The sequence below is a fragment of the Oxyura jamaicensis genome, assembly GCF_011077185.1.
Source record: "Oxyura jamaicensis isolate SHBP4307 breed ruddy duck chromosome 1 unlocalized genomic scaffold, BPBGC_Ojam_1.0 oxy1_random_OJ72881, whole genome shotgun sequence".
In the NCBI taxonomy this organism is placed as follows: domain Eukaryota; kingdom Metazoa; phylum Chordata; class Aves; order Anseriformes; family Anatidae; genus Oxyura; species Oxyura jamaicensis.
Window position 1 is genome coordinate 34,005 of NW_023303062.1, and position 25,668 is coordinate 59,672.

A 25,668-nucleotide genomic window follows, 5' to 3' on the forward strand; every position below is an offset into this window, starting at 1 on the left:
ATTTTTAATATATATATAAATTAATGACAGGTTTGCCATACCCTTAAGTTAAAAAAAATCTCAAGAATAGAAGAGGTTCTTCCTCATACATAGAGCTTGAAGAATAATTGGACATTCATTGTAGATATATTTACATGATAACCTAATCTGAATAGTAGTACACATACTGTATTATTTCTGTACATGGACAAGATATGCTGTTGGTCATGTTAAAACAAACTTTCTGAAGGTATTTACAAACTGCTAGTCTCTAATTTACCAACCACCTCTGCAAAGTGCCACCAAAATTAAGGGACAATGTGTAAGAAGGTCTGTTTATTGGAAATCATGGCACTCTCTCCAGTATTGTTTTTATTATTACTACCACTACTACAACGCTGTGCTTCAGAGAAGGTCTGTGTTTAGGGTAGAGGTGTAACGACAGAGCCAATGGTGGCAGAAATCCCTTCCCTACTCCTGCAGCCTATATGAGCCAGGAGAGGTGGAAAAAAAAAACAATTCAACCATGACTCATATATTCTTTTACAAAATTAGGGCATGCCAAACTTGTGCCCCTGCACTTTCTTTTGAGCTGCCAAGTGAACCTGTCCAAAGGCTAATAACTCAGTGAAATCCTTCCTTACCAAGTCCACTGTAGCACACATCGTGACCTTACTGCCTCATACACCACCCACAGCTGGTTCTCTCAGAGCATAAGAGCACTTTGGGGCATCTAAAAGAAAAGAGTTTCTATGTGCTTCTTTGCGAGGACTGTCCAAAGAAACCAAACCAAACCAAACCTCCTGTCTATCCCCCCAAAACAACAAAAAACAACCAAACAAAAAACCTATAAAATAACTCTGTAAAAATAGGAAAAAGATGAAATTGCATCCCACCCAATTTCATCCCACCCAATTGCATTTCTTGAGGTTAAACAGAGCTCTGGAAGGGGAAAAGACACTTTTTTTTTTTTTTTTTTTTTTTTTTCTTCTTTATTCAGTCAATACTGGAATGAAGTATGTGTAACAAATCTACCCAGTATCCTGAAATATGAAACCCAGGAGGACTGATATGCATGTGTAACCCACTAGTTCCATGATGTAGAAAAAGGGGCCATAGCAAAGGAAGGAAAAAAAAGTAAAGGAGAAATAATTGCAATGGTTGTGGCAAATTATTGATGTCCAACTCAGTCTTGCTATAATTACTTTCTTAGGCATGGTTTCTGAGTGAACACTCTGCTAGTAAGCTTGGGAATAAAAAGGGATTCAAAGGAAGGGAAGATTGCCTTACTATTGCACAAGGTGTAAAATAAATCCATGCATGTTGCTTCTTGATATTCCACTATGAGAATATTCAGTCTTTGCTATCATCCACTGTTATTTCTCATAAGGACATAATAAAACTGGGGAGGAAGAGAATTGATTTGGCTTTGTTTCATGTGAGGAATTTTCTTCTTTCCACATCAAATCCCGTGCAGAAAGAATTTATGAAACTTCTCACGCCACACAGTATGTTGGACTTACAGTATGGTGGAGAGAGATTTGCATGCTGGAGAAGGCAGTATTTTTGGTGGGATTAAAGAATTTGAACACCAGCATTCACAGTGTCTTAAAAGTAAGAGAAACTGAACACTTGTAGCTAGAACACAGATGACAAATAGTAAAGAGAGGTAAAAAGAAAGCTTTTTTTTTTTTTTTTTTTTTTTTTTTTTTTTTTTTTTTTTTTTTTTTCAAGACTGTCAAAAGAGGAAAGAGGCAAAGCAATGAAAATAGAAGCCACTGCAAATTAAGGACCATCTATCAGCTTCTCTCAGGGAAAGATTTTCTATAAATTAAAAAAAATATATATCTTAGAAGTCTTTCATGATATACAGGAAAGATAAAAGGAAGATTTTATAGAAATATACACTTTCATTAACAAGTGTTTCTAGACAAGTTGTATAAAATATCTGTAGATCCATAGGGGAAAAAAGTCTTGCATCTTTTTAGCTGTTCAGTTTCTACTCTTTACCTTGCTGTTAGCTGAGAATACAGAGCCATCCAGGAGTAGAGATTTTAAAATATCGAAGGCTACTAGACCCTAGACCTACTACCTGTCAACGACCTCTCCCCCACTTCCCAACCCAGAGAAGAAAAGATTTTTTTCCTGCTGTTTCTTTCACAAGAGTTTGGCTTTGCACAGGAAGCATCCTGATTTGTCAAAAAAAATAAGATGTTTAGGAATTTTTGTAAGGTCAGGGAAGGAAAACAAATCTTAGCAGCATGTTTCCTGCCTCCCACCAACTGCATAATGCCAGTCTTGCATCATAATGTGGCTGTGAGGATGCTTTAGCAACCTGGTCTTGCAAAGCCAGTACCAGAAATGGTTTTGGGTAACAGGAGTGGCCGATTGAGGTGCTGTTTTCTGAGAAGAAAAACTCAAAGTGTGCCACCTCAGTGACATTGGAGAAACCAGGTGCTGTCTACCCAGGCAGCTGCCACATCAACAGGAATGCAGAGCAGGGATCAAATTTAAAAAAAAAAAAAATAGTCTGTGGAAGTGAGTTTACTAGCAAGCCTTATTGCAGCACATGCAAGGGACACGTTTGAAAACTCCTGCCCCCACGAGAATTTGTGAGGCAAACCAGAAAGAAAGACCTATAAGAAAGAAATCTGACCTATATAAATGCGTTTGTTGGCTTTGGACTATTTTTTAATCAGGCAATGTTCAAACGCTGCTGACTCCAAATGAATCCTCATGATTTCTAATAAATCAAATGAAAAATCTAAACAAAACAGCTGAAATATTTTCCTCAGGTTTTGTACTCATTGGATAACAGATATCTCAATATTGTTTCAGCTTCTTCTTTATCTCTCTCCTTTTTTGTTCTTTTTTTTTTCTTCTCTCTTTCTCTCTCTTTTTTTTTTTTTTTCCTTTTCTTTTTCATGTTAACTACAGATGTCTTTAAAACTCAGAGAAGGTGCCAGTTGGACTGGCATGTCTCCAGGCTGTTTTCCTCTCCCTGGAGAGTGAAAGAAGGGATGGCCCATGATAGAATGGTTCACCCCCGATGGGCTGCCAATGGGACAAACCCTGCAGCAGTGATACAGTGAAGGATTGGGCCTTTTTGGTTTTAGCTGCTTCTGGAAAAGATTAAGAGGACGATAAGGAGAGGGTGAGAAGTGTTCACTGCAGTATTAGTTGTTGGTTTTTGTTGTTATTTTTGTACTTGTTGTTGTTGTTGTTGTTGTTTTTCATGATTCATCCTCACAGTTTTCTCAATTTCTATGTGAAACCAAAGTGGCCAGTGCAGCACACAGTGTGGATATACCGCCGGGATCCTCTGGCCAAGCCTGGGATGAAGACGTGGCAGCACCAGCAGCGGGGCCACTAGGGGCCATGGGATGGACGGTGTGCGGGTAACAGCCAGGGAAGCCAGCAGAAGTACCCAGGGAGCGCTGCTCTTCGAGACTGACATCTACATCTTGCAGAACTATCTTTCAGAAGGGAAGTGAAACCTAGTGAACGTGGTTTGGGACACAAAGTAAAGAGATGAGAGCTCAAGAGGTGTTCAAAATGACAAATTCTTATGTGGTCCTGAAAGATTATCCTGTGTTTTATCTTACTGACCCATGACCAGCCACAGACCTGAGAAGTTCCCAGTGTCTCAGGGCAGGCTCTGTCATCCTCTCTACCTTCAGGACAGGATGCAGAGTGTCATTAGTAAGAGCTGGCTCTGCAAATCCCACCAGCTGCCATCAAGCATAACGTAGACACAATAATCACATGCAACATCTTGAATATTAGATGATTATTTTCCACGTATATAAAACATGTTGGTATGTCTTTGCATGCCTGTCTGTACATGTGTAAGTACATTATTTCATGTATTTTTACATTTTTAATCAGCTGCAAATGTTGATGTACCATAGAACAAGGTGGAAACACACAGGATTACGTCTCTTGCAAACATTTAAATATGCAATAACACACATGCAAAAAAGAATTTTGCTCTTCCAAAAGGATCAAAAATATCAAAATTGGGGGTGATTCTAAGGAAAAGTTCCAGAAAACTTCACACTGGTCTGTCACTCTTTATTTCATGAATGCTGGCCCCAAAATAAATCTTTTTCTGCGTAGTGTGTTGAGTGTCATCACATCACATTTAGTTTACACTTATCCTGTAGAAGAGTCCTCAGCTGTTGGAAAAATTTATCATTTATAAAAAAGTGAAAGCTTCAATGGAGAGAACAAAGCATTTGCACACCTTCTGGAAAATGGAAGCCAAAAGGTGAAATAATAATATTCAAAACATTTTTCCCATTTTGTGTGTCTGTGCTATTAATATTTTCATGACATTCTGAAAGGAATAGGTGGGTTTCTTTTATGAAAATTTCTAAAGAAAAAAGATTTAGAAAATGAACAGATTTTTATTTTTATTTTTTAAAATATTTTTTCCCCTCTAACCTGGATTTTTAACTCTTTAAGAGAATGAATGATATAGAAATGATCATGTAACTCTTTCTCTTGACCTGTCAACGTAAACCTAGTGGATGTAGTTTTGAAAAACAAGTTGCACTCAATTTTGCAAACCTTACCACTGAGTAATTTTTCCTTGCAAGCAGTAAGATGAAGTTTATGATAGCAAATGTGGCTCAGTGTGAGTGAAGGTTGCAAAATTAGATCCTTGGCTGCATGGAGACACTTAGATGTAGTAGGATGAAGTCACTAGCTGTACAAAATCAATGAATGCATAGTAAGATGTATTAATCCTAAATTTAATGTGGCCTTAATTTACTGCAGTTTAATCTTCTTCTTTTTCCCTTTCTGCTAGGAACTTGTACTTTGAAACATGAAAATTGTCAGATTCCAAAGTGCTTCAACACTCTCTTCCAATAATTTTGTTAAACGTAAAACTTCAGGCTGTAAGATTAATTTTCCCACAATCTTCAATGCTTCTATTCTAAAGTGTATTTTGGAAGACTCTTATGTGTTAACATGAAATAACAAAATGCTTTAGTGTCTCAGTTGGTTGGTGGCTTTCACTCCAGAATACGGTCTCTCAGAAGACTGTCTATTCAGCAAGCTACTTTTTGGATAACACAATGTGTAGGTGTACCTTCACTAGTGCCTGGAAGGGAGAGTTACAAAGAAGGAGGTAACTGGAATATGCAACACTCACAGACAATATCTGTTTTCAGTAATCTGATATACTTTGACCTATCTACACAGTGCTCAGTTGTGCTACAATAAATGTCTAATATTGAAATAAAAAATTCTTTGCCAGGCAGAAATAATCTGGATTTGAGCTGGTACATAGTCACAGATAATATTTGAACATGGCCCTTACCAGCCCCTCTTCCAGACTATTTCAGTATCTCTGTTTTAGGAATTTCTGTTTTCTTCTCTGCCTTTTTATTGGTATTATTCCTTGGCATACGGTGAAAATATTGCTCCTAGCTGGTACAAAAGGCAAAGTAACTAATATCTTTTCCACAAAGTAAACATTGTGTCCAGGATACACTAGATAGGACCCTGGTTTCACACTAAGGTCTTAGGCAGAGCATAATCTATGTGGGCACATCAGTTAATCTCTCTCTCTCTCTCTCTTTTTTTTTTTTTTTTTTTTTTTTTTCAGCAGTATGTGAATGAGAATCACCTTTTGGCTGGTCAAGAGCATAGTCTTCTAATATTGACTATTCATTCTGTAGCACCTAAATATACATCTTCATCCATACATCCAACTTTAAAGGATGTAATCTCTGTTTTCCTAGTAATAAGCTTGTTTCTATGCTTCAGTTGAGGCCCTTCATTTGGCCACACACGTGGCTGACTTGATAAGACCTTTGAATTTACAACTTCTTTTGATATTCAGTCTTTGCAACTTAAAGAAGGTACAAAAGGGAGGGGAAGGTTGATGGAGGTGAAAGACAAATCCATGGGTAGATTTCATATGACAAAGTGAACAAAATAATCTCAGAAACTTTGGTTTACATGGATGCTGAAAAAATCCTGGGATTTAGCAATCTGGAAAGGATGTCTTTTTTAACTTTTATTTTTTTGGTGAAGAGATCATGGGACAAAATCCCCTAGAAGGGGGCAAGTAGCAGACTTTGATACAGATTTTAGGCAATGGTTACATGTTGAGCAGAATTATGCTTTCAGAAATGATGCAGTTTTGGAAATGGGAGCATCATAAACAACATAAAATATCTTTCAGCATGATTTACATAACATTAAGGTTCTCACATAACATAGACAAAAACTTTAGACAACCTTGAGCTTTGGAAACCTTTTGTTATGATTTGGATTATGTAAAGTTCTTCCAAGCCTATATGCTTCTTTCACATAGTTATTTTAAAAGTTACCTCATTTCTTTTCCCTGTATGAAGACCTCTTAAACACACAGAATAAAATAGATATTTTACACACGACAAAAAAACAAAACAAAACAAAAAAACACATAGATTCTAAAGCCCTTCTGCAAAATACTCTCAGAAAGTAACTGTGCCTTCAGACCATGTACTTGAATAACTCCTCAAAACATCCCCATGTCCTCAAGATTTATTATCAATAATTAAAAAAAGAAAAAAGAAAAAAAACAAACAATTTTAAGTGTAGTTCTCAGGAGTGGAGCAGATGCCCCATCTCAGTATTTCCACTAACATCCTGGATTGCACATTCCATAGTAGAGCGTAAAGTGCTATGGCATTGTTGTTTATTTGTTTGCTTTATTATTTAATTTAGAAATTCTTCACCTTTTCTGTTATTATTTTTATTATTTTTATTATTATTTTTTACCTTGTAGCTCCTATATTCTTGTAATGACACATAAGAAGGTGCTTAAACGTCTTCTTGAAAGTAGCATTGCAGAGCGCATAACAAGCAGGGTTGATGGTGCTGTTGATATAACAGAGCCAGTAACCTATGGTCCATACAGTACCAGGGATACAGGATGTGCAGAAACTGTTGATGAGCACCATCACGTTGTATGGGGTCCAGGTGATGATGAAGGCCAGCAGGATGGCCAGAATGGTCCTTGTTACTTTTTTCTCTCTAGAAGGAGGTGGTTTCTTTTTGGCAGGCTGCTTTGTCATCTTGACAATTTTCCGTGCTACACTATTCTGTTTTTCCTCTCCGTTGGTGCCTACTATCTCCACGGTGGTGTTTGTGGGAGCACAATTGTCACCTTTTTGAGACGTCGTGACTATCCTGATGCATGTCAGCTTGGAGTTCTCCACTTTGAGATGGTCTTGGGAGGCAGAAGTCTGGCTGACATCTTTGGCAGATTCATCTTCTTTCATGTTGGAAGCAACCACACTGACTGAGGTGGAGTCATTGGAGCTGTCCTTCTCCTCCCCTTGAACACAGTTCTCCACCCCAGTTTCTCCAGTTGTTTTTCCATTCTGAATTTTGTTGTGCTCCAATCCATCCCCACTGGTTGGGATGTTGTTATTGTTTGGTTTCACTATTTTACCTTGAACAAGGCTGGGGGAAACTGGATCCTGGTTTTGGGCAGCTTCTTTTTTCCCTTTCTTTATGCGACTCTTGCTGGCTCGAGAGATTTGCCAGTAAAGAACAGTCATGATGATAACAGGTAAATAGAAAGCTGCAATGGCAGTGCCAAAAGTGACAGCAGGGTTGGAAAAAAACTGGATGTAGCAATCCTTGTCAGGGACAGTCCTTCCTCCTACTATGAACTGCCAGAAGAGAATTGCAGGAGCCCACAGGATAAAGGACAGCACCCACGCAGCTGCAATCATCATGCCTGCCATCTTAGTGGTCCGCTTTACAGGATATGTCAGAGGCTTGGTGACACAAAAGTATCTGTCAAAACTGATAATAAGGAGGTTCATTACAGAGGCATTGCTGACCACATAGTCAAGAGCCAGCCAGAGGTCACACACCACAGGCCCTAAGGGCCAGTAGCCTATCACAGTGTAGAGTGTATACAGGTTCATGGAAAAGATGCCAATGATCAAGTCTGCGCAGGCCAAGCTGAACAGGAAATAGTTGTTGACAGTCTGCAGGTGTCTGTTGACTTTGATTGACACCATGACCAGGATGTTCCCAATTATGGTGACTAAACTGAGAGACCCTGCTACCAGGACAATGAAGACAACCTCAACAGTTTTATAGGGGCTCTCCAGAGCCATCACATTTTCAGTGGAAGAGTTTATGTACGTTGAATTATTCATTTCTGTGCTGCTAACAAGATACTCAATTATCACTTAAGCCTGCAGAGGAAAGAAAAGAAAACATATACCATTATGAAATAAGTCCCTTTACCTTTAGAAAATGGATTCCAGGAAAACTACTTGGAAAGAATTTAAAGGTAGAAGATTGAGTGCTGAAGGATCATTCTTCTTGTGCTAATTAAAACACCTTGTAATGTATAATATCCCCTTTGGAAAAAAGGATTTCTGCAACAGTGTGACAAAACCACTGTATTTGAATCCATGTCTAGATTTTTAAGTTGTCCCATCTATTTTTCTCTTTGTCTAGTTATAAAACTAGGAATGACTTGAAAATTTTGTAACAAGATCTGCATATTGATTCCTTCCCTACTAATACCAAAATTCAGTTTGCTCATTTCAAACCACCTCCAAGTAAAAAATAATAAAAATAATTAAAAAAAAAAAGTTCTGGAGTCCTGGGAGTATGTCATTTTATAACCCAAGGTAAAGGTGTGATTTACCATGAGCTGAATCATGAGAAAATGACTTATGGTTCCATCTTTCCTTCATGTTCCTCCTGGGTATGCTTTTTTAAGGTTCATGGAACAAGTTTATGTAATCTCTCTCTCTAACTTTCTTGCACTGCTGTTACCTCTTTTTTTTTTTTTTTTTTTTTTTTTTTTCATTATTTGCAAAGATTTTACTGTTATGCCGGTTATGTTATTAGTCTTCTGATAAACAAAAAAGGGGCAGATCTATTAAAGTCAACAGAACTGGTAGACTCACCTCAGCTGTGTATCTGGCTGTCTAGCTAGATGTTTACAAATTATTTTTTATCTTTATCTCTCTCTCTCTTTTTTTTTTTTTTTCTTTTCAGTGAAATTAAAGTGGTTTTGTACATCCTCTTGACATTTGTGCCTAGCAAAAGTTTTTTTTATTATTTTTTTATTTTTTAAAACGTGATAAAATTCTTGATGCTTGCTCACTTGTTCTTGCCTCATTTTTTTTATTATTTTTCTTTTTAAATCACAATATTTTTAATTTATATCACACAAAGCTATGACAAAAGGTGTAAAATGGATAGCAGGGAAAGGGTAAAGAAAGAAACAGATAAAATCAGTTCTGTTCATACACAGCAACTCTTTTTGTGCCCTGTATACCTATCGGCAGTACTCAATAAACATTAATTAAAATACTAGCAATATATATTTGATAGAAGACCAACAAAACAGCACATGCTTTTGCCTTAAGGGTATGTATTATCCTTTTGTGCATCCCTTGGAAATCAATAGAATGCACTAGAATTGTACAGCCAGTCTCCTAGCTCTCATTATTTATGAGCTCTGCTCAAGGGATTCTTGAGGCATGAAGGCCAGATGTGACAGAGAAGTTAGATTGTTTCTAATTGGAGTTTTTTCCTTTTTTTTTTTTTTTTTTTTTTTCCTCACCCATAAGTCATCACTTCTTTAAGACTGAGCTTCTAGAATTGGGGGTACAATCTAATGAAGACAAAAAACAAAAAAACAAAACAAAACAAAACAAAAACAAAAAAAATCTGTTATATTATATTTGGATCCTTTATACTTCAGGGAAATACTTCTCTGTTCTCTGTGACAAGCCTGTTGATGCACAGAAATATATAATCCATGTCACTTGGAGCAAAGCAGTTTCATTGTCATTTTAGAACTGCATACTTTCTTTTAGATGCAAAAGGAAAAAGATGATGTGAAATGTCGGCACAACAGCAAAAACCCTTGTGAACTCTCAGAAAAATAAGCAAGTGTGTTTCTGTGGAAAAGTCAAGATGCTACACCAGGGTGAAGGCTCTCTGGCTGAGGGGACTTCATAATACCACAATTTTTACTTAAAGAGATATGACTGGCAGAAGATAAGGCTTATGCATTTGTCTTTGCTTTTAAAACAGATGAGATTTGTTTGCCAGTTCCATGGTGAGGTGGGCACATGATAAATAGAGGAACATAAGGCTAGACAGACATTTTTTCCTACTAGTTAATCACAGGTACATCCCTAAAATCCTTGGGATGAGTTTCAAGAAAACAAAAAGCTGTGAGGACAAATGCTTATTTAAATACGTGTTTTGGATGGTAAGAATATTCCAAGGGGAATGTAGCAGAATTTATTCTTGGTGCAAAAAATAGACATGAGAATAGCCCAGACATCTTTAATCTATAGGACTGTCATTTCAGCAATTCACCATATGCTTTTCAGCCCCAGACTCACAGTTGAGCAGCTGGCTATCGAGACAGATGTGTAAGCTATCAATTTTTGGGGACTTCTTCCAAGCAGGGTTGTTTATGAACGTTCTTGACCGAATGCATTTTTGATGAAAAGATGAAATAACCCACAAAGATGTATTGATTTCAAAAATATTTCACCTGAAAAGAGTTTGTAATCCAGGGTTCTTCAGCTACCTCTGGTGACAGAGTGAGAGAGAGAACAAGAGAAGCTGGAAAAAGAAGGGAAGAGGGTGAGAGAGAATCTGAGCAGAAAAAAATATGTTTTATGATAAGAAGACAGATGTTTCTGTACAATTTCATTGTGACAAAATGTTAAGAATTTTGTTTTTATTCCACCGGAGCACTAAAATTCATTTTAAAACCTTGAAACTTGTGAAATCAAATTACTACCTCCCAGCTAACTTTATTCCTAAATCTCCTCAGCTGAATTTTTTACCCAGTTTCAATGGAAATATTGGTATTTCCCCTGATTTTATTATTTGGGGTGCAAGGAACTGAATGAGAGATAAAACCTAGGTTTACTTGTCAAGAATAGGATTTCACTGTATTCTTTTGAATGGAAGTAGAACAGTGGAATCCCTTTCCCAATTATTTCCTTTTGCATGAAGCTGTCCTGTCATAGGAAGACTGATAGTCCTGCATTGCAAATTAAATTGACAGCCATGGCTTTCCTAGATGTGGAAAAACACAGAGGCGAATTCCACCATCACATACCACAGGAAAATATTTATTTTCTTGTATCAATATGATTGCAAAGTGAACCACATTTTCCTGTGTGTGCTGATGAGAATGTACACAATATTTGATTTCAACTGACATCTCTCATCAGTGTGTATAGAACTGCCATTCTACACATATGAGCAGAGACTGGAATATTCTTACCTCCTAATGCAAGATGCCCTGAATCTGCTGGACTGTTTCCTGCTGGCCCCAATAGGGTTTGAATCACACCTGTAAGGAGGTTTCTCTTCCTTACTGGGGCTGGGCCGCTTGCTCCCTCAGAACAGGACTGTGGACTATTTTTATTTTTGTCATGCCACAGAGTCCGTCTCTCCTGTTGGAGAGGCAGTTGTTATGGGAACAGATGTTACTCATCAGGCAGACCTTCAGGCAGAGGCATTTTAAGGTAATATGACCTCCCATTATGAGAAGTACCAGATCTTGTTCTTGAACAAACAGAGCTCTCTTCTGCAAGCCCATGGGTATTTGTATGAGTTGCACAATATGGCACCGACTCTCATGGGCTACCATAATTTATCCTTGTATACTAAGTGCATTCTTGCTAAACAGAGAATAGCCAGAAAAGGCAAGAAACTTCTCTTGTGACCTGAAAAACAACCAAGTTCATTTTCTGAAATATATATTATAATATATGATTTGTGGAATGTAAACACCATAATAATTGCATGGAAAATATCCAAGGCAGAAAAATCCACATAAAAAAAAATAATTGTTTGATATTTGATAAGTGGTTGGGAAACATTTTCAGTACGGTAGTTTCTCTTCTCTAAAGAGCTTTTTCACACTGTTGAAAATCATTCCTTTCCTTTCTGTGGTTGGGGCTGGGGACAGAATTTGGTGGGTTTCACAGAGTGTACACTTTTGGCATGGTGCGATGCCAGGTCTTTTTTACTGTGAGTGCCTGCCAGGACAGGCAGAAGCAGGGCACAGGTGGTTTGACCTGGATCCCCATCCTCACTCAAAACAGAGCCTAGGCTGGCACAGGCTGGTGTATACTTTCACAGAGCATTCTGGCAGCCAAGGTCTGCTTCTCAGTCCTTCATTTATCTCCCTAGCAGTCACTGGGAACAGCAAAACAAAGGTCTGGTGCATAAATTTTTTTCTGTAAACCATTTCATTGGAAATAGGAACTATGGTGGGGGTGAGGAACCGAAGTAATGCCATTGGGCATATTCATCCTAAAAATGGGAAGGCAAGGGGAAGTGGTAAGGGCTAGATATCACCCTTCAGATCATGAACTTCAGACAAGGTATTTATCAATTACATCCTGCTGACTTTACTGTTTTCCACTTGCCCTGACAGGATCCATTGCCTTTAGTGCTGATGTATCTTGATGCAATCATAATTTTTTGTTGAGAACAAATCATCAACATCTGTCACAAAACAGACTATGGAATTGTTTACACTGAAAAAAACTGACTGATACGCTATGCCTGTCAAAGTTTGTTAGATAAATCCTTCCTTTATGTTATGTATATTGCCAAGTTAAATATCATAAGGATTTAATGGCTTCTTTCTATCCTCTGAAGGTGTAAAAAGGTCAAGACATGAAAGAGGAAGCCAATAATCTATACCTGAAATTTATATTGAAGATTTAAATGTGATTACCCAGCAACCTATGTGCATTGTTACTCTAAGCATTTTTCAGCATTCAACTCTCAAAAAAAAAACCAAACAATCAAAAAAACCATTTTCTAACTGTTATTCCCCTTTGATCCAGTTTGTCTCCAATCCAAACATATGCAAAATGGATTTGATTTTTGCTGTAGCAAGAAGAAAGTTTTGTATATTTCCCTGAACTGATTTTGATTCTGAACTGCACTGGTTTTGATTCTAATTTCATTCTTGGCACCATTTAAAGCCACAGTGTGAAAAAAGAGAGAAACAAAAATCCAAAGCCCATGACAAATACACTAAGTATATTTGTCAGAATTTATTACCGACTTCAAGAGAAATGATAGACCTTGTCTGGGTTATTGGTAAAAAATACATCTCAGAAAATCCCCAAATATCAGAAGACTAATATGGGTTTCCTTCTGCAGTCCATCTAAAACTAGAAACAGCTTTGCAAAATACTACTGCCTCTTTGTGGTCCATTCTTCTTATTTTCATACACTTTTTTCCTCCCTCAATCAACATATCCTAGCAAAATAAATAAATAAATAAATAAATAAATTGTGGGATTGCCTGGATCTACATTTCCCCATCTCATCCTAAAGAGTACCTAAGGAGGGTGAAATAAACAGTTTCTGTGCATATCTTTAAACAATAAGTAAATCAGAGTCATGGAGCATTAACAAAAGCAAACTAACACTTTGCCAGTAACAAGAAATAGCATAAAGCAAAAATAAAAATACTTCCCCAAAAGCAGCTGTGAATTTTACTAGAGTAGGTGGTAGTGTTGGCATCAACATTGCTGCCTCAGTGCTATTGTCAGGATCTGAAGATTTGTACAGCACTTAAACACATCTTGCCCACTGCTGTTCCAAGAGTCTAAAACTGGTGAATATAGTGCCCTAGGCCCAACTGGTTTGTATTCAGAATCACACAATGGAAAGTATAGGTAGCATACACAAAAATACAATCTCTCTAGTTTCAGGAAACAACCAAAAAGAAGCAGTTTTTCCTCAAAGGTCTGGATAATTATGTATTTCTAGTAAATTGGTGCTGTTGTTCCTATTACTGTTGTGCTGATAGTCACCCACTGCTACTAGGACAATTCTATTATCTTTCTATAAGTATAGTTTTGGCTGTAGGTATGGCTTTATTTTTCAGGGCCTGGATAATCAAGAGAGTATTTGTGTTCTGTCTTTGGGCAGCTGACATTACTCCAACCTAAATCCTGCAACTTAATGCACTGTGCAAATCTGAGAAATAAACTTCATAGGCATGTTTTTATCTAACAGTTTCTGATGCACAAAAAAGGATTTTTACTTCCTGGACTAATGACATAGAGCTGCGACAAGGAAGGTTCAGGCTGGATGTTAGCAAAAAGTTCTTCACTAAGAGGGTAACTGGGCACTGACTGGAACAGGCTTCCCAGGGCAGTAGCCATGGCATCAAGCCTGCCAGAGTTTCAGAAGTGTTTAGACAACACTCTCAGACACTTGGTCTGATTTTGGGCTGCTCCTGTGTAGAGGAAGGAGTTGGACTCAATGGTCCTTGTGGGTCCCTTCTAACTTGGGATATTCTTGATTCTAGGACTAGAAGAAATGCCATCACTCCTGTGTCGCCTTCTTGCTAGGATTTTATATAAATAACCCTTGGTCCCAAAGTGTGCAAACAGCCAAGCCTCGTGGCAAAGATATGGCAAGGCTTTTCTCTGTGCTCCTGTGGAACCGTACCAAAGTACACACGTGATATTGGTGCCCATATAGTAAGAGGTACAGAATACAATAGTTCATTCCCTTTGAGGGAGGGAATGAACTGCACCACAACCTGGAAAAGGTATTTATACACTGGAGGGAATTTGCAGAAAGGCAATTGAAAAGACTGAGTACTTGCTACATTTCAGGCAAGTAAATAGTTCAGATCCCTTTAGCTTTATAAAACTAAAAAGGATTTATTATTTATTTATTTTCCAAGTAAGCTGGGGCGAGGGGAGCTGGAAATCTAGTTGTTGAGATCAATAGAAATTTATAACACGGAAATCAAAGCACAAAGTCTTAGGAGTGAGAAAGACAATACGAATCTGTTATTAAGGGGAAAGGAAGAGGTTACTGCTGTTATCCTCAGGTCCTCAACATTATCTGGTTTCTCTGGCATTTCACCTGATGTTTACAGCAGTTGAAAGCACTGTATCCTGGAACACGAGGCTGACACCTCAGTGCCATCCAAATGGGTGTCATTTCTTCTCCAAGGTACATGTCCAAAGTGAAGTAAGGAATAAAAAAAGAGATGAAGAGAAGGAATGGGAAAATTTATTAGGAGCATGATTAACATTATTTTCAGAACTCCTTTAGGGGGTTGGTTAGGCAAGAATAAGCCCCTAGTAAACTGCCAGATGTCATATCAACTGAGGATGGGACAGGGCCTGTAGGAATCTCACAACCCATAATGCTGGGCTGTGCAAAAAGAAGAAATGTAGTTGTGTAACAATGATCCATCCATGACTAAAAGCTATTTTTAATCACTCTCTGTACGATATCCATGCATAGCCCAGTCCACACCCCCAGTGAACATTGCCAATTAACTAGGGAACTGGGGTTCTGTAGTTAAAGACAGAGTTCAAAGAGTATCTGCAGCTGCAGAGAGCTACAGCTCTTTAACATACATTTATATATAGGCAGTGCAAAGCTGAAACTGTGAATTGTATAGATCTCAGAAAATGTTATCCATCATTTGAGAGGTGGTATAACATGAATAAAGCTTCTGAAGGTCCTGACTTCTTCATCCCCCATATAAAAGCATTCAGCAAGACTGCCCCCTGCAGTGTCCTTGTACTAAGATGTCACCACTCATCTCTAATCACTGAGTAAGGAAGTAAAAATTGAAACACAACAAAAAGCCTAAATCTAAGAAAGATGTCGATGTACCAGATGTCATATCAGCCAACTCCCACAGTGGAAAATGTGAAATAACTCTGCTGATAATTGACATCTCATGATAGTGAGCCCCTCCTCTCCCATTCTCCTAGGTTCTGCATATTTATGTTCATCACGTGCATCAGTGTCTAGCTCAAAATGTGAATAACATAGGCTAGAATATGCACTACACACAGACAATGAAACAAATACTTGGCATGGATGGTTCATAATAAATAAATAAATAAATAAATAAATAAAGTATCTGACAAATGTCAGTAAAAAAAGTTATATATATATATATATTTTTAATGTGGTCTATCTACCTTCCTCATTAATTTGTAACTTAAGCAAGTTTATTCAAAGCAACTGCCTAAATTTGCTATCTAGTGAGTGAAGAGAACCATACCCCTTTTGAAGCATCCCACTGCTCTTTCCAGAGGGCTGAGTTAAATGGATAGGATCTCCACCTAGAGGCGCACAAAGGCAGCTACCACACAAAACAGTCATTTCCATCAGTAGTATGGCCTCAGTATGTGCTGAAAACTTAGATGCAACTGAAGTATCTTAGGTGGAGAAGCCCCACATTTTATTACAATTTACGTTCTATTACTATTTACATTCTATTACAATATACAATTTATTATAACTAAGGATCAGCGATATAATTTGATAAAATTGGTAAACCATTAGAGTTTGATTTATTGTTAGTAGCAAACAGACTGACTACTGAGGGATAATTAGACTGTGGTATCCACTGCACAGACACACATGCTCAGGCCTGCACTTATGCACTACAACCAGTTTTATTTAGTCAACACTGAGCATGATTCAATGCAGAGTAGGCTATAAAGAGGCCAGAAGAATTACTAGTATCATCAAAAGGCAAAAAAAAAAAGGGGGGGGGGGACGGGGACGGGACGACAGGGGAATGGGGAGGGGATTAGATCATATCATACACATTTCATGAGTGGACCTATGCTGATTTCTACTTGCAGAGGTTATATAGAAAAAGGAGATCAAAACGACAGATTTCAGTAAGTTATTTCCCTTTCCCTCCCTGCACTGTACCACTGTTGTTGGAATTTGACTGAAGTTCCTTACACCAGTCAACCCAAACAAGGAAAGTGTATCTACTACTACTATCTTCTTCAAGCACTTTGTTAAAATATACATACCAGAATTCACCCTAAAATTATAAATATTCACAGTCCTGGGAAAGGTTCCCTCAGTAAAAGAGTTGTTTTCTATTAAAATTGAATTGGAGATCATTAGATTCCAGAACATATTATCTGAAGGAACAGAGCCATTATAGGTAAGATTTCCCTCTGCAGCCCAGTTTCAACTGGATGCACAGCACTTCATTATCCTCATATCAGCTATCATGCCTGTACTGTTAAATAGAAAAACCTTATGAGAGCTACTCAAAGTCTCTGGGTGACAAGCAGCAAAGCTAGGGAAAGAGGTGAGGGTTCAGAAGGCTGAGTGAAATCAGCTCAAATTTTGTTCTGAATACCTGGAGCTAATGCATAACAGAAATACATCTCTTATTTAAAATATATACATATAGAAAGAAGAAAAGAGAAGAAAAGAGAAGAGAAGAGAAGAGAAGAGAAGAAAAAAGAAAAGAAAAGAAAAGAAAAGAAAAGAAAAGAAAAAAGTTAAATGTTCTTTATGTTTTTGGGTGTTTGTTTTTTTTTTTTCCTAGTTTGAAAGAGATTTTTTCTGCCAAAGCCCACAGAAATATTGATAATGAAATAATAGTAAAGGATGATAAGACAGTAAATGGGGTCTCTCAAAGTACCACTGATTAAACCCCTCATCCTGCCAGTGTGTCCAGTAAAGATACTGTGACTGTGATTTCAGTAAATCTCTTCAAATCCCTCCAAGGTTTGGAGGTCCTTGTGGGACCCTGAATAAACTTATTTTATGAGTCTCAACAGTGGGAGTGGACAGTGGAGACTCTTACTCTTTATCGGAGATTTTGCAATATTCAGCAGTGTCTCTGTCAGGAATATTAATATATTGTGAGACCAAAGAGACTCTTATTGAAGTTTAAAAAAATGAAATCTTTCATTTTCCCTTGATTGGAAATGGTGCTAACACACTGCTTTTATCAGTGATTTCCTTATTCACTCACTTATGATCTAGCAGACTCACTTGTGAGATGTCTCTAGCTGATCCCCAAACCTTCTTTGGAAGTATCTTTGTTCAGCGAATGCCTTTCAGAGTTCTTATCACTCCATTATGGTCACTCTTATAGAAGTGCTCAAGGGCTTTAAAATCTAATCCCTTCAATTTCTGTGTCCATTAATCTAGGGCATTTTTACACATCTTCCAATCTTCCATCTTACTTAACGGCTTACCTAAGACATAGATTAGAAGTATAGAGGAGAAAACTGACTCAAATATAAAAGGATTTGGCCCAAAATCTTTGCAAGAATTTAAGCATATATTGTATCCTAGTTCAAACTTGTTTCTTAGAGGACAACTAAATTTTTTTTTTTTTTTTTTTTTTTTTTTTTTTTATGTCTGTATTTCTGCAGACCAATTTAAGGTAATGGTAGTGAAATGGTGAAAGTACCTAATTAGTTCTATACCTTACCAGAAAAAAGTGGTACCGAAATTCCCATAACAGAATCCATATTTCCACATCCATTCTGCACTCTGAGATTTTTTTTTTCTGTTTTGTTTTGTTTTGTGAAAGAGATATAAAATCCAATAGATACACAAGTTTGTGTTCCTCTCCTTTCTGGAAATATGATAACAGTACTTACACTCGTAGAATGTTTTAAAATCTTAGATGAAGTGCTTGATATAGCTAATTATAAACACAGTTGATCACAGCTATGCATGTTTACAGCAGTGAGACTGCATGATCATCTCCCCTTTTGTGGACAGAGAACCTCAAAGATTAAATATTCTTTGCCAAGAGAGGCAATTTTTTTTTTGGAAGGTTTTTTTTTTTGTTTTTTTTTTTTTTTTAATGTAGTTTTATGTTCAGTTACTACATTATTATAAGCTCTCCAAGTCTTTGACTGTGTCACATTTTACTAAATAACTGCTACCTACTTTAATTACACTGACTTGTTGCAGACTAATTGAATTTTTGCTCCACTGCAGGTTTAAGAAATCCATGTCTAATTCTAGTTCTGATGCATGGCTCCAGATATTGGTCTCAACACACTGCAGTTACACTTAACAAGGTAAAATACCTTAGCTTTGCCTATTAATAATTCACCATGGCATTAAGAGAAGCCCCTATCTTATGTTAAACAATAATGTAATATTTAACAAGGTTATCTTAATAACAGGAAACTGGGGGACTCGTCTCTGACCATGTACCTTCTGTTAAAATTATATTTAGCATCACCGGGTCAGGAAGACTGGAATGCATAAGCAAATAGTCTCAAGCTCTCTACTTATTTTGGTTTTTAGAGAGACATTACAAAGCTTGATCACTTCAGATTTTGACCTCTTGCATGATTTTAAAAACTAAAAAAAAAACCAAAAAAAAACAGGAACATTTGAAATGTGAACTTTCAAAATTGCTAAATGTGACTATTTGAAACCAAAAGTATTCAAAGCCTGAAGGGTAATAACTAACACAGTATAGAGAAAAGCAGGCAATTATTGTGTAAATAGATTTGCAGATCTGCACTGTGAGGCATGAAAAGGTTCCACAGAAAACTATCCCTGAATACTATGGCTTCAGCCTCTCTATCATGTAAACCAGTAGCCTATGACTGCTAAGCCTGATACCCTGTAACCCAGCCCCTGTCACAGGAACTGCTTGGAAACAAGTATGTAGAAAAAAAGTGGTTTTCCACAGAGGATTTTTCAAATTGCTCTTGTCACTTCAGAAAGGAAGACAATGAGATACAGAGCTGCTACTGGGTCATGGTGATAAATGTAAATTTTGTTCCTTCCACATCTCATTCTTATTCCAAGATAAGTTAAAACCCAAACCAAACCAAAACAAAAAACTGCTGAGACAAATTGTTTGAATTCAGGGATAGTGCTGTTATATTTTACTATATGGCATATTTTACTTTCATGGCAGAAACACTATGTCAGCTTCACTAAGACTGTTAGATTTACTTGACATGTATGAAGTCAGTTGCTATCTGATTTCTGGTTTTGAGGATCTCAAACTGTTTTTATTAATATCCTGACATTCCATAATTGTGCTCTAGGTTACTCACTCCTTTCCTTCAGCAGACTTATCTGCTGTTTTCTGCATGATTGCCATCTCTGCTTCCTCTCCTGAGACCAGCTTTCCACAGCAAACTTATCTGAGGAAGAAAAGACTACTCTTCTGCAATGTCACCACATGGCCCAGTTCACTCAATCTAGTAACATCTTTCCTCAAAACTCTTTAAATCGTTACTTGATGGTAAAACAATCTTATGGAAAGTGAAATACTCTAGATAGGAGTACCATCTAGTAATATTCTTAGGGAAAAATGTCCTCCATCAAACTGCTGATCCCCTGGGGTGTTATGTCTGAGATTAAATCCCTCCAATTGTGCCATGCAACAGCAGAAGAATTGCTCAGTAAAAACTGCTGCATTGCAACATACCTCCGTGCAGCACAACCATATTTGATGGACACCAGTATATGCCTAAAGAAAGACCTACCAGGAGGTGTGAAGGAAGAGAAAATAAATTGAATGAAAACAAGAAAGAAATTATAGAAAAATTCTGATGACCAGACTGAGCTGTGAATGAAGAAGAAAGGAAGTGAATGAGGAGAAAGCTAGAAAGAGTGACTGCAAGAGAAACGAAGAGTTCTGCAAGAGTGTTCACCTGAGCTCTTTGAAAAATATGAATGTATTTCTACAACCTCTGGATGTAATGACAATTTATATGGTTTTCAGGTCTCCCGACACTTCCTATTTTTCAACTAAATATTTTTCATCTTTTCTGTTAGAACTGAATAACAACAAAACAAATATTTCTAAAAATGTCTTTGAACACCAGTGCCCATTCTAACTCCTCACCTTCCTTTTCTCCAGAGAAAAGAAAAGAAACCAAACAAATACATGATCCAAACTTCCTAAATAAAATATCCGCAATTCTCTCTATTGAATCGGGCCAATTTTAATTTTGTTTTGAACTGCTTCTTTGAAGTAGTGGAACATTTCCACACAAGTCTTATGAGGAGCAGCTGAGAGAACTGAGTTTAGTCTGGAGGAAGCTCAGGGGAGACCATATTGCTCTCAAAAACTACCTGAAAGTAAGATGTGGGGAGCTGGGTGTTGCCCAGGTAGGTGGTGGAGTCGCTATTCCTGGGGGTGTTCAAGGAAAAGTTGGACCTGGTGCTTAGGAACATGGTCTAGTGGGTGATACTGGTGGTATGGGGATGTTTGGATCAGATGGTTTTCTGCTTTTTCTGCTTAGTTTCAGTAGCTGTCTGTGTTCTGTGTTCATATTCCATGCTAGTTCATGGAGACATTGATGAGCAGTCCCTTATGTTTCTTGCTTGTTGAGGAAAAGTCTCAAAGCATTGAGTGACTTGAGGATCTGAAATCTCACATCCAAAAGTCATTCAAACATTTAATTTCTTATATCCTGCTGTCATTTACTGAGACTTGATCACCATAACCTCTTTGGAGAAGGAGGTTGAAATGATTTATTTAAAGTTACACTTCATTCCCTAATTAGGAATAGTAAAATATTCAGTTTTTCTATAGAGATGATTTTTCACTCTGTAGATTGCTATTGCTGTTTCCTATGCTGATATTTATGGTGTGGATATTAACTTACTTCCCTCTTTCCCTGTCATTCTTTTCTTGCTCAGTTCTGCAAGAAAGCCGTGATTTTAGATCTTGGACCCTTGACAATCAATTCTGTGATGGGTCTGCCTCCAAAATGCATGAGATTCAAATAATATCAGCAGGATTCAGGTATTTATCTCAAAGTAAAGCGTGTTTCAGAGGGGCTGGAACCACCACAAATTGCATTTTTTTTAGTATTTCTGTATTCTTGCCTGTGATCCCTGGTGAATACAAGTCGTGCAAACATACAATGGAAAGAAATTACATGAAGTAAACAGTGAAGGGGCTGTATTACTGAACTCCTGGGACCCCTGGAGCCTGGTGTCCAGAACACCATGTCCCTGCTGTCTCAGATGAGTTGGCAGAAGCACAGCTCAGCACCATGGAACAGCTGCAGCTTTCCATGGAGTCACGTCCCGGGAATTTGAGTTGTCTTTGTGTCTCCATCCCTACCCTTCCCTGCTTGCTATATTACTAAGTGCTGCCCCCACATCTCCTCTCCTTAACATTAACACTTCTCCCTCAGATCTTACTGTAGCCTATGTTCTGAGACAAACCCACATCACTCTTTTTTTTTTTTTTTCCTTTCAGCCTAGTGCAGCACTTGGTTCTCCTTCAGCCTCTCACTTTTTTCATCATATTCTTTACTTTTCAGCTGTTCAGATCATTTTCTCTGCTGTCACATTTTCTTAAGTTACACTGTATTGTTTTCCTCATCTTCTTATCTTTCTTTAGCTTCTTCCTTTTGCTGGCAGTGCCCAGCTCCCATTCCTCTGAACAATTCAAAATGCAGAAAGACAAAACAGCTCATTCAGTCTTACAGAAACCTCCTAGTGAGTCTAGCAGGAATTATTGCTGTGATGACACACTACGGTGCTGTCCTCCCACTTGAAATGAATATTGGGTGATGCTGAGAATCAGTTCTTCCATACAGCTTATAGAAACTATCCTAACTTTTATCAGCTTTTTTTTTCTGAATTTTACAAGAAACTGTCACTTCAGGACTGACTGTTCCAAAACCATGAGAGCCAGTTTTACTCCCTGTTTGATGAGAATTAGCACTAGAGCACTGTACCCTATATATATGTTATGTAAGAGAAGTAATGGGAATTGTTTTGAATGAGAAATGCAGCAAATCTGTGAGTGGAGCATCACATGTAGCCAGTCAAGACTGAGGTGCTCTGCCAAACCATGTGTTTGACTCTGAAGTGAATCAGATCCATCTGAGAAGAAATTCTATTTAGTAAGTATAAAGAATGATGCATTGTGAGGTTAGATTGAAGGGATAATAATAGAATAGCAGAGAAGTGGCAATATTCAGTATTAGAAATGACAGTGCTGAGGGGAAAATAAAGTGGTATCCTTACCTAATTTATGTATATATAGTAAATAATTATATTAAATATAGAATGTATGTAATATATGCTCATTTTTTTCTCATAAGCAGGTTACACCAACACAGCTGCTGTACTCATTAGCAGTGGTACAACCAGGTGGGAAGGTAGAAACAGAATGGGAGGAATGAGAGGAACATCTACCTAATTTTCCTTTACAGAATTTTTTGTTTCTCAGCTGCTCCAAGAGTCTGAGACTGAACAAAGCTTCAGTGACATCACACTGATTTGCAGATGTCTTCTACCCCAGTCTTATATGCCTTGTGATAATCTTTTAGAAGTGTATGGCTCAAAGGCACATTTTACAGCTTCTTGTTCTCAGTTACTCACACTGTAAGACTGTGACTTCAAAGGGACATCTAAAATGAAATATTTGGAGAAAAAAGGAGAAAGAATGTCTATTGTGTTGTGTCACCTCAGCTTTTTTTTTTTTTTTTTTTTTTTTTTTTTCAGTTCATGATATAACAGGCTTAGGATACTTTGGTATAGTTGCTTCTCAGTAGGTTATTTTTTTCTTCTTACTTTACAAAGAACACACACACACAAAATTGACAGTCAGGGAGAAAACTGTGTGATCCTAATCCACAGGCAGTCATCTTAAAGTGGCTTGTCAAAGTGCAGGCAGGTGACTTTCCTTGTATAAGCATGCTCCTTGGGAAAAGCTGGAATGATGTCCAAGGTAGTGACTCAGGCTTTTTCACATCAGAACTCATAAAGTAAATAAGGAGAGTCTCTGAGAGTTGTTGGTGTCCTTCCAGTCTTTAGGCAACATCTTTGAGATGATGTTTCCTCCTATTTCTAGGTGCAAATGACGTTCAGTTCTAATTCAGTCAGTTTCAAGCTTTTAAAGCAGTTATCCATAATATCAATGTCCTTCACTTAAATGAAGTCCTAAAGGGCTTTCATGAAATATCTTATATATATATATATATATATATATATATTTGGGGGGGGACACAGACAATGTAAAAAACATACATAAATTAGGATTAGATTTTTTTATATATTTTTAATGAGTTTTGGATCTTTGTATTTTAGTCTGAGAAATGCAATGCAATGATATTGAATGGTTGATACACAGAATGACCCTGAATGGTTAAAATGCAGACACTTTTGTTTGTAGGGAGAGGTAATAGAGAGGTTTACAGTCAGGTTAATGTTTAACCTCCTAGGCTTTCTAATGTTATGGTTAGAAAATGGCCTTTAAATTTAATTATCTGCTTCTTTACATTTACTATTTCACAAATGAGCATTTTAAAATGTCAGTCATCTCTCTTTACAGACATCTATAATAATTTTATATCCACTCATAATGATGCTGGTCATCCTGAGTAAATGCCACTCAGCCCACCATGCCATTGACAGCATAATTTATTCTCCTCTTAATTGTCTGAGGTTTGCATAATTCAGACCATGCAATTCAAGGGATAGTATGCTTTCTTCTTTACCTCTCTACACATTACAAACGATTCAAATCTTAACAGATTGTGATTTTTCATCTAAATGATGACAATTTTAATAAACCAAGTAGTAAAACTCTTGGTAGCTATTTTATACTGTCCTGAGAAAAATAATTATGCCAGAAAAAGATTTAAAGTAAAAGTCCATTCCATGCAGTTATTAGTGTTTTGACAAATTGAAAATAAATCTCAGGAAGTAACTTAGTTTGGATTCTGCATAAGATGCAAAATATTATCTTAATAACTTAATACCAGCTTAATAATCTGCTGCCAGTACATTTTCTATATTGTCATATCAGTTTCTCAGATATTTGGAAGAACAGGTAAGTTCCAAATATAAGGAAGAACATTATTATTGTTGTTGTTGTTGTTGTTGTTGTTATTCCATGGGGGATTTTGTGAAGGTCTGCTGTTTCTGAAAACAGGTGCAACAGAAACATGAAATGGCATTGGCTTGACTGTGTAATAAGGATGGTCCTTACAGGAATAGATGGCAAGGAAATATTAATCAACACAGCATCCAATATTTATCAAAATGGTGTCTAACTTCCTGCCTCATGTTACCAGCTTACAGTCCATGCTGACTGTCATCATTAGCTAGGTGGTCAATGGAGAATTACAGCACAAATAGGTAAAAAAAAAATACATATCTTCCTAATTCTCATACTCCTGCATACAGGAATGAGATGCTTCCTGGGGGCCTGGGAATCCTCTGCTGAGATGGAAAGGAAAGAAGGACTGGTACCATGGCTGCTTTATTTACTCCAACAGTCTTGCTTACATTTCTAAGACCTCACACAAGAGAGGTCTCATTTATTCACAGAAGCTGGAGATAGGCAAAGGACAAAAAAAAAGGAAGGGATGTGGATAAATGCAGCACAATTCCTTATTTACACATTACAAAGAAGTGCATTAATTCTCTCTTTTATTACCTTCATGGTAGGTATTACAAATATGTAATCCATTTAGATCAAAGATAGCATAGTTGAATTATATTACATGTGCAAATAAGGTCAAGCACCCAAAAGATGGCTTATGGCTTTTCCAAATAACACTGTTATTCCTGGTAACAAGACAAATGTCTTTTCTAGCTACTCCTGCTGGGTCCTGTGATTTACTTTATTTATACCCCATACTTTTGCACAATCTGTTTATAATGAAACATGGCAACACAGTTCATGATTATTTTCAACTACTGATTTGGCAAAAAGACAAAGAGAACTGAACTCTTACATTTTCCTGGGAAAATCTCTCCTTGCTGCCTTATAGTCTTCACGAGTGAAGGAGGTTTGATGCTCTACATCAATGGCTCAGTGCTCCAGACAGTGAGAAACTGATGCAATTTGCCCTGAACTAAACAGAACCAATATAATTTAAA

General features: G+C 37.3%; 1 protein-coding gene across 5 annotated transcripts; it reads right to left on the bottom strand.

Annotated features, from left to right (window-relative positions):
• Window positions 1–3,210: 3,210 nt before the first annotated feature.
• CHRM2 (cholinergic receptor muscarinic 2) lies at window positions 3,211–25,668 on the bottom strand. 5 transcript variants are annotated; one of them, XM_035311083.1, is made up of 5 exons: window positions 25,524–25,661; window positions 11,276–11,497; window positions 10,532–10,602; window positions 6,760–8,195; window positions 3,211–3,476 (listed from the first exon to the last, which is right to left on the bottom strand). In XM_035311083.1, the coding sequence occupies exons 4-5, from the start codon at window positions 8,154–8,156 to the stop codon at window positions 3,452–3,454; spliced, it is 1,422 nt and encodes a 473-aa protein (XP_035166974.1). In that variant the 5' UTR covers window positions 8,157–8,195; window positions 10,532–10,602; window positions 11,276–11,497; window positions 25,524–25,661; the 3' UTR covers window positions 3,211–3,451. The 5 variants fall into 5 exon arrangements, with proteins under 5 accessions (XP_035166974.1, XP_035166977.1, XP_035166976.1 ...); XM_035311086.1 differs by lacking the exon at window positions 10,532–10,602; XM_035311085.1 differs by lacking the exon at window positions 11,276–11,497 and having other exon boundaries at window positions 25,524–25,648.